The 13,378-nt window shown below is 39.3% G+C and overlaps 1 protein-coding gene across 1 annotated transcript in view; it reads left to right on the top strand.

Moving 5' to 3' along the window:
- The window catches only part of DGKQ (diacylglycerol kinase theta), a 93,887-nt gene that overhangs the window by 36,499 nt on the left and 44,010 nt on the right, over positions 1-13,378 (top strand). Inside the window, exons 4-7 of the mRNA XM_064641997.1 lie at positions 3,068-3,153; positions 3,848-3,973; positions 5,371-5,524; positions 10,033-10,101. Coding sequence (XP_064498067.1) covers positions 3,068-3,153; positions 3,848-3,973; positions 5,371-5,524; positions 10,033-10,101 — 435 coding nt within the window. The remainder of the gene's footprint in view (positions 1-3,067; positions 3,154-3,847; positions 3,974-5,370; positions 5,525-10,032; positions 10,102-13,378) is intronic.

The raw sequence follows: 13,378 nt of genomic DNA, 5'->3' as shown, positions 1-13,378 counted from the left end.
ATATTAACCCCTGGTGAGATAAGTACATGCAGTTCATTGGCAAAAATTACAATAGTTGGACTCCAAATTTTGCTGACAATTTCTAATTGCTTTGGATAGCTATTTTTACTACCAGAATTCTGGTATTAGTTGAACTTGGACTCATGATGGTGAGAGTTGCTCTCCCTTTTCTTTCTGAGAAGGGCTGGAAAGTAAGAAAGAGAAATAGGAGTAACCCAAACATTTTTTTTAGTGTTGAATCCTTTACAAAAGTTTCTTATTAAGCATTGACCAGGAGCAGCAGATTTACTGGAGAAGGAGGCAGCTAACATTTTAAACATTCTTCTTCCAAGTTTATGTATCTGAAATTAATCAGCTTGGGTTTTTTGGCAATCATAGAGAAATCCACTTTCCTGACTAGCTTGAACAGAAGATCATCATTCTGAGTTAAAGAACTATGAAAGGGCTGATAAAGATGAATTTTCTTTTTGTAGGGCCTCTGATTTGACTTTATCTTTACATTCAAAAACTGCATCTTTCCCATAGCAGGATAGCTGGGGAAGGGATTAACTCCTGAGACATTCTTGCCATTCACGTGAACACATTTCTTATTAGTTCTGAGTTTAGATTGGTGTTAGGAGCAACAGATGTGAATTAAACTAAGGGTAAAAACCCCTCTGTCTTCTTAGAGAGCATAGCAAAGGAAAGAGTGTGCCTGAGCTAGCAGGCTTTTGTTAGTTCCTCGAAGCTGTAACTTGGTCTACAGATACTTTTACCATTACCAAGGATATGACTCAAAGCATCTAGCTTGCCTGCTAGTTGAACTGGCAAAATGGTAAAATATTTCTGTTATATCTAACGGGAATATGTGGAGAAATGTGAGTGAAGGAGGGACTGTCACGGCTTGTATGGAAGTTCTTGAGTGCAGCGAAGACACGCGATATGGGCAGCTGTACGTGAAAGTTTGTGGTTGAGTTGGTCAAGAGTCTGCTTCGGTGTGGTGGTAGATTATGATCTTCTGTGGTCTTAGAAAAAGACAGTATTAGTTGTGATCACCTTTTCTAGAGTCCAGAGAGTGATTTCAAAATAACATATTATTCTCTACTTTATTTAATACTGTTTTCAAGGTATTTTCAGATAACGTGGTTAATGTGTGCAGTTGCTGTCTTCCAATCTTCAGGTTATAGTTTTCATATTTTTTTAATATACTTGGAGAAATAACCTGTTTGACCAGTATAGAAAAATATTTTAAGAATTTGATGCTTGTCTCTTGCTTTCATTTACTTAATGAAAAATCAGATGCCTTCCCTGAACACTTGTATACACAAGTATTTACAAATCACCTACAGGAGAATCTTTTTTATCCATCTCTGTCTATGAGGTCCATAAAGAACCTTCCTAACTCTGGCAGTAATGAAGCTTTGTATTGAGATCTTTTAGTAGTATTTTTTTTAGTAAGTCGTCCTTTGCGGCATAGCTGCAGATTCTTTTATTTCACATCTGATATTTCCAGTCAGCTTCTAGATAATTAAATTATTTTAAAACCAAAACTTGCCTAAACCTTTATAAGATTCTCTAAAACTTCTTCCACCTACAGTGTCTGGGGGAACAAGCTGAGTCACCCTGCACCTGCATTTAGTTAATCGGAATCAAAAGGGAGGATCGACCTTGGCTAAGTGCTTTGAAAGAGAGAATGCTGTGTTTCTCAAAGTTGAAAACCACTTTGAAAGGTCTGCATGGGTGACGTGTGTTTTTCTCTTGTGGCTGAGCACAGCCACCGTGTGATGTGAGGTGGATGTGTGGGATTGAGGCACTGGTTTAGGACGATCCTGGGAATTCCGGTTAACTAAAAGAAAAACACCAGGTGCTGTTTACGAGGGGATTTGAATAAAATGGGAACACTGAAAAATGATCAGTGGACAAGTCCCGAAATCGAACTCTGTGTGTGTGCAGTTCCATTTTCTTTCAGCTCCCCTAGTATCTAACATGTATTTTGGAAGACAATGTTAAGCTTACTTAGGAGAGTGCTCTGAAAAAATTATTTCCTTTCCATGACAATGAAACAGTGATTAAATGGTGACTACAGACATACTTTGGACAATTATCTGCGATTAATATACCCGTTTATTTGGGTCATATCTAAAATTGAATGCACTGAGCATCATCTGTCAATAAAAAGGATTTATTTCCTCCGTAAAACATGCTTTCCGGCTGTTGCAGTCTCCCTGGGATTGACATTCTCCAGTCATTCTGCATGTTCTGATGTCATCTCACTTCACAAACACAGCAAGTCCGTGCTGGTGCAGACATGCCGTGTGGGTCCATGGCTGATCTCACCTCTGACGTGTCTCCCGTGGACCATGGCTGTGAGCAGGAGAGGTGGCTACAGCCTTCCTGCTCTTTTGGCTCCATGCCCCTTGCTTTGCTGGGGCTGATACTAAAACATACCTTGTCTTTTGTTTCCTTGTGCTCCTAACAGCTCCAGGAGTGGAGAGCAGAAAAAGCATCTGCTGCTTTGAACTCTTTCATCAAGTGCTTGCCTGCTCTGCAGCAGGGCTTGGAAAAGGCTTTCTAAAGGGAGTGGAGTATTGATTCAGGAAGACCATTGTTTTGTAGTCAGGACTTGATGATATTTGGATGCAGAAAGATAATTCTGTTAATGCTTCTATCATTTGGTGGTTTTTTGGATTTGGTTAAACCAAAGTAGTCTTCAGGCACAATTATATTGGAGTAGGCAGCAGTTCCTGTGGAACTGCAAGACAAAGCCAAGCAGTTGTACAAATTTAACTTGCTGTATTGGAGGAAATATGACAAGTGCTTCTTATGTGCAAAATTAGCTCAGCCTTTCCTTATACTTGCTACATCTTTTTAACACAGAGCAAGTGGAGCAACACACAGGACAATGCTGATAAACTTCTTTAATGTCTATCTTTGCTGAATGTAAAGGGTGTGAAGGAGTGAAAGTATGGTATGAAAAAGTGGAGGAGTATTGGAGGGATGGAGGCCATGAGGGAGGGAGGGAGGAAGGAGATGTGGAAAACCCTGTGGTTTCCAGCCTAAGGAAGTTTTCTTGTTTTTATGCTTTTAGTTTGTGAGCTACACGTGCACACAGACTGTATCCTGTTTGCTTGCAGTGACTGCCGACAGTGTCACCAGGATGGGCACCTGGACCACGTAAGTGCAGATGCCTCTGCAGGGCAAAGTGGTCATGCATTTTTGGTGTGAAAACCTGGACTAGAGGAGGGGGAGTCTTTCACATGCTGCCAGTTATCAATGCACTTTTATTGGCACGCAAAGGAAATGTATGCTTTCAGAATGTCTCACAGACAGCGAAATGAACTTAAATGCCGATATATTCGCGATGCTTCTGAACCCTTGCTGAAAAGTCTGTGCAATACATACAATGTCCCAATTAAAAATTTTAAAAAAATTAAACATCTTCTATTAAAATTTGCATTGCAGAAGCTGGCATGGAACTCTTTTTTCTCTGTGTGTTGAGCTGTTGGCTGCACTGCATCCCTGGCAAACATTATCTTGTCCTGCAGTCTGACCAAGGCAAAACTGCCTAGTTTCTTACCTTCCCACAGTAACATACTGCAAAATACTGATATTTCAGGATTTTTTTTAAAGGATTTTTTTTTTTAGTGGCCTAGGAAGAAAAAACACTGTGATTAGCTTCTGATAGTGTTAACAAACTTCTTTTGGCAAAATGTGAGATTGTTCAGATTCCTGTTTATCTTGAGAAAAACTTAATGTTCTAGTCTGTGTTAGTTTCTTCAGGGCTGTTTGAATTGCTGATTTTAAACTTGGATTGAAGATGCTTCTGTATCTGTTTGATGTAATGCTAAGTCATGATGTGTTCCCTCAGGATACTTACCACCACCACTGGAGAGAGGGAAATCTTTCTTCAAGTGCTCGTTGTGAAGTTTGCAAAAAAACCTGTGGGTCTTCTGAGGTGCTCTCTGGCATGAGATGTGAATGGTGTGGCATCCTGGTATGTTGTGCTGCTGCATATATTTGTGGGAACCATATATATAGGTGCATGTGCTTGTTTAAACACTTGATACAATTTATTTGTACACTGTATAAATATGTTTTATGTACACTTTGTAAATATACTTAATTTATATAAATATTTATATTTATGTGTTAGATGGAAAATCTTCCTCACAGTCATTTTAATGAGCAACTCTCAAAGTTGCAGTTAAGCTTTATGTAAATCCAGTGGAAGTAAAATTTAGCAGGGGCTAATCAATATGAATTTGTGCTTAGAAGCCTGAAGCCACTTTTTCTGTGTTAAATTAGAATTTCTTTCAAGTCACGTAAATTCTGCAAGGTCAAAGAAAAGACTTACCATTCTAATATGTTTACTCATATTTCAGTATAGAATAGGTCTTAGCCTGTGTGGTTGGGATTTTTTTAAGTTGTCAGTATCAGGTTCTGTGTTTTTCCGTTCATATGACACATGTCTATTTCCTGTGCAAGGTGATGGTGCACTTCAATAATCTTCATGGAAACCACAGGTTTTCACATACTGATACACAGTGTGCTGTGTAGATAACAATTGGCCCATCCACTTAATGCTACCTCGTGTTAAAATATGATGAAAGTGCAAAGTAACACCTGATGAGGTGGGAACTGAAAAGTATATGTAATATATCATTAATTTGACACTTAATGCAAGATGAGGTAGTCTATGTAATAATAATTTAAAATAAAACTCTGAGGTTATTCAGTATTTCAGGTGTGATTTGAATATTTTTTTTCATGTTGTGGGGTTTGTATTTTAATCTGGTTCATAATTTCCGAGGTGGGAGGGGCTGTCTTTGAGAAGAATCTAAGAAATGTAACATGCTGTATGGCCATAGATACAAAGGTAAGCGTATTCAATAATGGCAGAAGATCTTGCAGCAGTGTAAAGGCAGAAACCAGCCAGTCACATTTTGGAATAAAACTTAAAACACTGTTATCTCTGAATCTGCAAGTGAGTTAAGAGGATACTGCTATTTTCAAGCTATTCAATTTAACCTGTGCACCTTTCCCATTTGCCCCAGTAAATATCTATATGGAATGGAAGATTCAGAGTTTGAGACCAAAACTTTAAACTTCTCCATGTTGCTGTATAAAAACCTTCAGTTTTTGATAGACCAGGTTTGTGATCCTTGAAAGTTCTTCACATATTAAGACTTCCCACTGTTGGTTCTATAAAAACTGAAATGAACAAATGAAAATCTGGGGTGAAAAAACGAGCCATTCATTTCATGAAAGTGATTAACGAAAGATCTATATATGTCCTAACCTGAGTTATGCAATTCCAGTCATATTTTGTTATAAACAGATTTGCTTTCTTTGCGCGTCACTTGAGTTCTTAACTGATGCTGTTATTTGTAGGCTCATGCTGCTTGCTACATAATTGTCACACCAGAATGTACCTTTGGAAGATTAAGGAATATGATTCTTCCTCCAAGTTGTGTGCAGTTATTTTCTCGCAACTTCAGCAAATTGCACTGTTTTCGAATATCGGAAAATTTGCAAACCGAATCAGGTAAAAATTTCAACGTTGAGTGCAACTAATTGATGAGTATATTTAACCTAGTGTTGTAATTCACCGAAGCATATTATTGCTAATTTTTACTGGCTTTTGTGGCAATACTGTAACTTCTTGCTATTTATGGGACAGGTTAGAGGGTTTGAAATGCACGCTGTGTGCAGAAAGGAGAAACTTCTCTTTACTGGTGCAGGGCAATTTGTTAACTGTTCTTGAAACACTAAGTGCACAGAAAGTGAAAAGCTGAAATCAAAAAATTTGCGGTGTGTTATGGTTGCTACACTTATTTGTCATATCATGCATACGGATATTTTGACTTGTCTCTTGAGTTAAGCATCTGTCTCTTTAAGATCTTTGTGCTGAAATGAAACCATGTGTCTAGCCGGGGTAATGTTCTGCTGCCATCTAGAGTGAATGTTGAACAGCTCTTTAAGGACGAGAGAATTCTTTTTTAAGTATTTTGCAGTTACTGAAGTATTTTCCAATTTATATTTTGGTTATTATGCTCTTGTAAAGCCTTTTTTTTTAGTGCCTAAATACAATAGGAAAGGAAATAAAAGGTAGGCAAAATAATAGCTCACGAAAATTAAATATTTTCGACTGCACTTTTCTCAGCCTGACAGGTTGCTCTTGAACTTTCTGCTTGGAACACGTAGGTTTGGTTTTGGGCAGGGGAGCTGGTTGCTAGGAAGAGCCATGTGTTCTCATGTGCAGAAGCTGTAGCAGGAGTCCTGTTTCTGCATAAACTGCATGACCCTGGGTCTGCGTGACCCAGATACACTGAGTGGACCTACAAAAGTGCCCAGGCAGAGAGGAGGCGTTAGCTTGCTTTTGTGGATTGTTTTTTTTTCAGTGACTTATTTTTCTTGTTAGTGAATTTGCTTGCTAGTGGGAGAAGGTGAAGTACAGCACCCGCTTGAAAGTCATGGAATTTTAATGCTTCCAGCATAAGAAATAACAGAAATTAAACAGTCTGGATGGGCTTGATTTTGCTGGAAGACTCGTTTTGAACTTTGATTCAGGTCTATTGTTAGATATTTCGCAAGTGTCCCAAAACTTAAGTGACAATAGAGATGTGTTATTATTACTAACGAAAGTTAATCACAAACCTCTTAGATAGTCTTTTGGTATGATTTTTCTGATGTTAACTAAGTTTATCTTTTAAACAGTGGTATGTTCTTTTAATATGTCAGAATTAAACTTTCTCACTTTTTAATTTTTAAAGCACCTCTAAGTAACAGTTTAATACAGAGTTTCTTGAGTGAAAGAACCCAAGTTATAGCAGCACCTTCTAGTCCCTTTCTTCAGTATTTTAAGTGATGGAAGAAGGTTTGCCATTTCAGGACTTAAGCTACATGCTAAGTATGTGAGATTATGTTATCTGTATTCAAGGATTTTTAAAGTAATAATATTTTTTTGTATTTCTTTAGCCAAAATGTGTGTCTTGTAATTTGAATTGAGAGAATGCAGCCATTAACTGGTGGTCAGAAGCAGACACACAGAGATGGAGAAGTATTCACTAACTTAATTTGTGCCATTTCCAGTGATTTAGTATGATACGAAGGAAAAAAAAAAAAAAACAACAAAGCAAATAAAACCCACCATATTTGGAAAGCCAGAATGCATTTTTATAATCCTCACCCTGCATATAACACAGCAACACCCTGAAAAATCTCTTTTGTAACACGAGGTCTCTTCTCTGTGGCCTGTGAGAATTTCTGCCCCTTGGGCTCAGCTCCCTGTCATCCAGTGGGCAGCAGCCTCCCAGGAGGGAGCAGCTGCTGATACCCGGGGGAGCAGGGGCTGAGCCATGTGGATGCTCCTGTTTCCTCCTGCTGCTGTTCCATGGCACACACGTGAATTTGGTGGCTGCCCCCAGCAGTTGACATCTTCCTTTTTATCATGGTCAGTGGGCCACAGCTGTTACTCAGCACAAGGCATGAAGAGTAATATTTGTGGTGTGGTACCTGCCTTGCAGTCTGCTGTGCATAAAGTGTTTTGTTCTGTTTTTCCTTGCCTGATGATAGTATGTGATGCTTGGTTTAGCACCCAGGTCCTGAAGGTGCAGGTAGTGGTCTGGTGTCTTCACATGTGACTCCTTTTACACCATCCACGTCCTACTGAGCCTTGCTGGAGTTTTGCCATTCTCAGTCATCTGCTAGAAATCTGTCTGAAAGTGTCTGCAGGTCCCCACCAAAAGCACCAAATACATCGCTATATGGTCTTTTTCTCTGCCCAGATTCTTCCTCAGAGGTGGAGCCAAGAATTTTCTTAAACTAATTCTCACATCATCTGTGTCAAGGAAACTCAGTGCTCTGGCCTCGTGGTCCTTTTTGTACCCATGTTCACAGAACAAACCTGCATTTTCTTCCAAAAACCCTCTAGCTCCTGGCACGTGCTGAGTTAGTGAGATGTGTCATGAGTCCAGCAGCTCCCTAACACTCTGTTAGGATGTGTTTGATGCTCCTTTGAGCACAAAACAACTCAGGACAGCTGCCCCAGGAATTGCTGCTGCTTCTCCAAGTGAAGGCATAGGCTCTGGGTGGCAAATCACAGATCTCAAAGATTGTGTGCCTGTTAGGGATGTTTCAGGGGAGCAAAGTGCTCCTCTGTTGGAGAATAATTAGCACTTCTGTGGGACCTGTTGTGGAAGCACACTTGTTCAGAAGTTCTCACGTTCAGAAGGGGCAAGCTCGGAGGGTGCTCTTCTATTGCCACAGCTGACAAAGGACATCACTCAGATTATCCTGAAAAGACCAGTCTGAGGTACCAAACAAGTGTTGGCAGTTGCCTGGATGAGTTAAGTGCTGCAGGCATAGCTCTTCCCACAATGGTGTTCGGGAAGTGCCAGTTGCCTTGTCGCATGCAGTGAATGAGCACATACATCATCCTTGACCTGCTGGGGACCATTTGTCCAGATTGCCTTTGCCACTGCATAAATGCTGAGCCTCATGTCCAGCATCTCTATGCTTTTCAAAACTCTTGAACTACCAGGGGAAGCAATGGTAGAGTAGTTATCTCCCCTTCCTACATCTGACTCCCATCTCAGTGAATTTCAAAATAAGTCATTGAACTTCACTGGAATAGTTTCAAGATGCTGTTAGTATACATATCCCTACTATCCTGATTGAATGAGAAAGAGTAACAAAACGTGTCAGCTTCTTCCCATCTAAACTGAGAAGAGGGTTGGGAGCAATCAGGAGCATTGATTTCTTATTGTTGTATTTACTTACTCTTTTTTTAACCTGATTTTGTCTGAAGTGAAATTCAAGAGGGCATTCAGCTTCCTTTTATTTCAGGGTATTTCAAGCCCATACTGTCTAAATTTCTCTCCAATTTGAAACTTGATCTGTTTGTCAGCTGTAACAGGGAAAGTATTTCAACACTTCTTTTCAATTTTAAAAGCCACAGCCCAAAAGCATTATTGTTGGTCTTTCTTGCAGTCACTTAAAGCAATACATAAATGTTCAGTAAGTTACCTGGTGTCAGGACTCCTGCCTAGCAACCTTCTTGACATGCTGTGATTCTGGTTCTTTGAAGGTTTCCCTGCTCTGGTATTTTGACTTCCCCAGTACCTCTTTTGCTCTGAAGATCTGTCTTTACTGATTTGATTTTATTATTTCATTCTTGTTTTGTGCTTTGATTTCCCGGTTTCTCCCTCAGCTGCAAGGCATAGTTTTTTTAAGGGTGTTGCCTGCCTTATATCTTTTGAGAGCTTTGCCTGCATCCGAATCAAGACTGACTGGGAGTTTCAGTGGGTGTGGGTAATACCATTATATGATAAGCACACCAAGTTGACTTGTGTTGCATGCTACTGCTACACTTAGAGAAGAAAAACTGATAATGTTTGGATTTGCACTGGCCTTCTTGTATGGCCCTGAGTGTCAGGAATGAGAATGTAGTCAGCTTGTTACCTTCAGAAGCAGATGTTCATAGCATTTATTTTAATCTTAGCATTTTATGTGTAATTTTAGAGGGTGCATTATTAGCTGACAAGTTAGCTCCCAGCTTTCAGCGAGAGTGATGAGCTGCTGTCAAAGTCCTCTTCTGGAGAGCAGCAATTTCTTCCTCTTTGTGTGTCTGCAGATTTATTTTTCAGTTGTGGAAATTACTTACACCTGTATTTCTGACTGTAAGGCTGTTGCTGCAGTTCCTGGATTGATTTGGTGATTGAAAACTTAATGGAAACCATATATACTTCAGTCATAGATAAACATTTCAGCTTTAGAAAGGGATGCAATGCAGTAGTTGCCATATTAAAGCTAATCATAGAAGGATCTCAGGTATGCCTTCTCTGTAGTTACATGGCAATGCAGATTTGGGTTTTTCAATGCTGTTTTTATTGTATTAATTACTATAGGTAGAAAAAGAAAGTGTGCTTTTCTGTCTGAATCCTTTTGTGCCAGCTTGTTGGTGGAAATTGCTATTAAATGACAAACACCTTTTCCCTCCCCCGTAGTTCAAATTAACAGAAATCCTTTCTTTAAATGTTTCTGTTTTCACAGATGAAGATGATGATGTTGATGGTTCAACACAGGGATCAGCAAAAGAAGTCCAGATTTCAACAGATTCAAGTAAGCACAATTTTAGTAAGTGGTGAATAGTCACCCATTCCAGTCCTTATTCATATAATCTTAACTGGTATTGCCTTATGACAAAATTTTAAATGCCTATTTTTCTAATGCTAGGTTTTAATTTGAGGTCCAAAGTTTTAGTCCAACACATTTATCCAAGGCCTTACAAATATCTTAACTGCTATTTTCAACTGGAAGATGGGCATAATTGATAATCTGTTTATTATCCTGACAAAGAAGTCATTTCTCTCACCTTGGTAACTGAAGAAAGAAAACGTGATGCTAACAACCTGTAGAGATAAGCAACTAATTTAAAGGGCAGACAAAGCCTTTTCTTTCAAAGCCTTTTGCTTTTAGAATTACTGGATCCAAATCTTACTAAGGACACCAGGTGGATTTTTTTTTTTTTTTAATTGGGCATGTTGCAGTAATCAGGATTGAGACGGCCTAGTTGCTTCCTGTTTGGTTAAAGTCTTAAACAACTCTGCAGAGCTGCCTGGGGTTGGTATCAGCCAAACTCCTAGTTTTCAGGAAATGAAGTAAAACCACAATTTAAGGGCATCCTACCCCCATATACATATTAGTAACTAGAACAACATGGTGCTTGCTACCTAATGTAGCTGCGTGGATTGTTGTAAAAAAGGAAATTTCAAATCAATAATTTTTTTTTTTTTAATCCTAAAGTTCTTACAAATTAGGAGGCTAATTGTGCAAATGCTGTCTGGATTTAAAAAAAATTCAGCTCAGTAAATAATTCAGTTATGGAAGTGATCTCAAGCATCCTCTTATTTCACTTTTTAAAATTTGAAACCAGTGTCTCTTAATGATTCTAAGTAATGATTCACCACCATGCTTCCTTGTTGTGGGAAAAGGCTCTGACTAACTGCAGTTTATCTAAGAAACTTTCACTTTTTCCAGTGTTTTGAGTGGCTTAAGTGGTTGAGTGTGAGGACTTAGGCATTTCAACAACTAAGCCTATTTCCCTATTGACTGTCAAAGAGAGCAAATTAAGTATCCAGATATTCAGCTGGATTGATTGAAAGTACTAGTACAGGCCAATTCAGCTTTAGTTTAGCCTCTCCAAAAGAAGGGGAAAGATGTGAAAATTTGGGGAAGGATGCAAACTTCAGAATGTCATTTGTTCATATACACTGTCTGTCTTTGGACTGGAGAAAGCAGCAGTAGATGGTACATTTTCAAGGCTCGTGTAAAGCCATTACTTCTGTTTTAAATAGAACAGTGACATTAAAAATATTTTCACAAAACATAAGACAATGCAGGGCCCAGTAACTTTGCTATGATTTAGAAAGCTCAGTAATAACCATACTGACAAAAAGAGTCAGAAATAGCATTTAATGATAAGACAGGACAGACTGTGGTGATCAGATGCAAGGCAGATGCCATGCAGTACCAATGAGCAACCTCTTTAAATGTGACCAGCTTCCTTTATCTCCTTATCCCAGTATTTTCCCATACTTCTTTCCCAAACCACCTTGATCTCTCATTTCCCCTGCCTTTGGTTCCTCTCCTAAACTTCCCCAAACAACTCTTAATACCTCACCAGAACGCTTTTCACAGGCATCTCATGTAGCCCTACCACCTGAACAACCTCCTTGGTCAGTGAGGTGACTCCCAGAACTTCCCCTGTGGACTCATCTGGGGAGTGCCACCCCCAGACCATGGGATTGAGGACCTTGAGTCAGCTCAGGACATGGCTTCTCTGATAACTTACCTGATAAAGTCATTAGGGGTCACCTTGTAGCTATTGTGCTTTTGTGCCTGTCTGTGTGTATAAAGTCATAACCTATCAAATTAAACACAAGTGACATGGTTGTAGTGGGCTGGACCTCTTCCACCTGTCTCTAGATAATAAATATTATAAATTTTGTTACATTTGTATAATAGGAGTCCAGAGGAAGCTGCTCATTAGCTTCTGTGTGTTGACTCAGTACCTTTGCCACATCTTTTGCAATGTTACCATGCTCTCCCTCGGGAGTGCCTGAACTCAGTTATATTCCAGAATATTGTAGCTTTTCTTAATTCCAGCTCTTTGTGTTTTAGGGGTGCATACTTTTAAAAATAGTGAAAAACAAGTCAGAAGAAGTTGAATAATATTGGTATGTGAAGACATGCTTTTTCCATAGGAAAGAAGCCAGTAGAAAAGGATGCAAAGCCTGTAGACTAATACTGGAAGAAGATTTGAATTAGTGGTCTGCATTCCCTTTTGTTTCTTTCTGTTGTAATAGGCTTGTTGAGTGAAGTCTAAAGTTAAAAGATCTAAATCTTAATTTTGGGAGCTTAAATATGTTAAATCAACCATGAAATTTAGTCTACCAAGATACTGAAATCAAAAGCACAAAATTAACACAGATTTAATAGGCACATGGAGCAGGTTTGGAAAAGGACTCTCCCTGCCCTGTGAGTCCATCAACACTCACTGGCTCCATGTGAACTGTCCGATTCAGTGTCTGTCTGTCTTACACAGGACAAAATTCAGCCGTCCAGAGAAAACCCGTTCTGGAGGAGGTTTTCAGAGAAATCTCTTTGAGGGAAGAAATGGGGACTGCAGTGTTGTCAGCAAACATAGGTTTCACAGCACGTCCTTCCACAGCCTCAGTTTTGCCCTGACGAGTAAGAGATAAAATGGTTTTGTGTTAGATAGACCCAAGTCACTGGCTTAGAGCTTGCTTATGTCTTGTCTCAAACCTGCTGACAGTGCAGAGCAGACCTTCACTGTAGACCTGCAAGCAGGAACAAACTGTTTTCTGGAAGAAGGAAAGACAGCATATGGGGAGGCATTTTCCCTGTAAAGATACTTGGGAAAATGTTCAGCTTTCATAAAAAGGGTCACTGTGTTCTGCTCTAACTGCTTACAGATAACATGTCACATTTTTTCTCTGAAACATTATTTGAGTGGATTTGAAGCTGGTGAAACCAGATCGAGTGGTGATACATATGGCAGATGCTTGGAGAAGCTCTAAAAAGCAAGAGGAGAAGGGTGAAGAAGTGGCAACCAGAATGGGAGGATGGCTGTTAATGCAGATTTCTGCTTCACAATTGTCTTGAAAGTAGGGGAGTTTGAGCTGCTCATGAAAACAAGTTTAAGAGAAGGGACACACCTGCAAATAGCTCTCCTGGAAGATGAAGAGCTGGAGAAAGCAAGAACCTAGGATTCTGAAAGACTGTCTTCAAGGCCAATAAGAGAAAAAATACACAGTTCTTAAAAAGCTTAATGCTGCCTTGTAGCTTATGAATACTAATACTGAAATAAACCAAA

Source organism: Pseudopipra pipra, chromosome Z (assembly GCF_036250125.1).
Source record: "Pseudopipra pipra isolate bDixPip1 chromosome Z, bDixPip1.hap1, whole genome shotgun sequence".
Taxonomy (NCBI): domain Eukaryota; kingdom Metazoa; phylum Chordata; class Aves; order Passeriformes; family Pipridae; genus Pseudopipra; species Pseudopipra pipra.
Note: the sequence above shows the minus strand (reverse complement) of the source record. Positions and strands in the feature narration are given on the sequence as shown.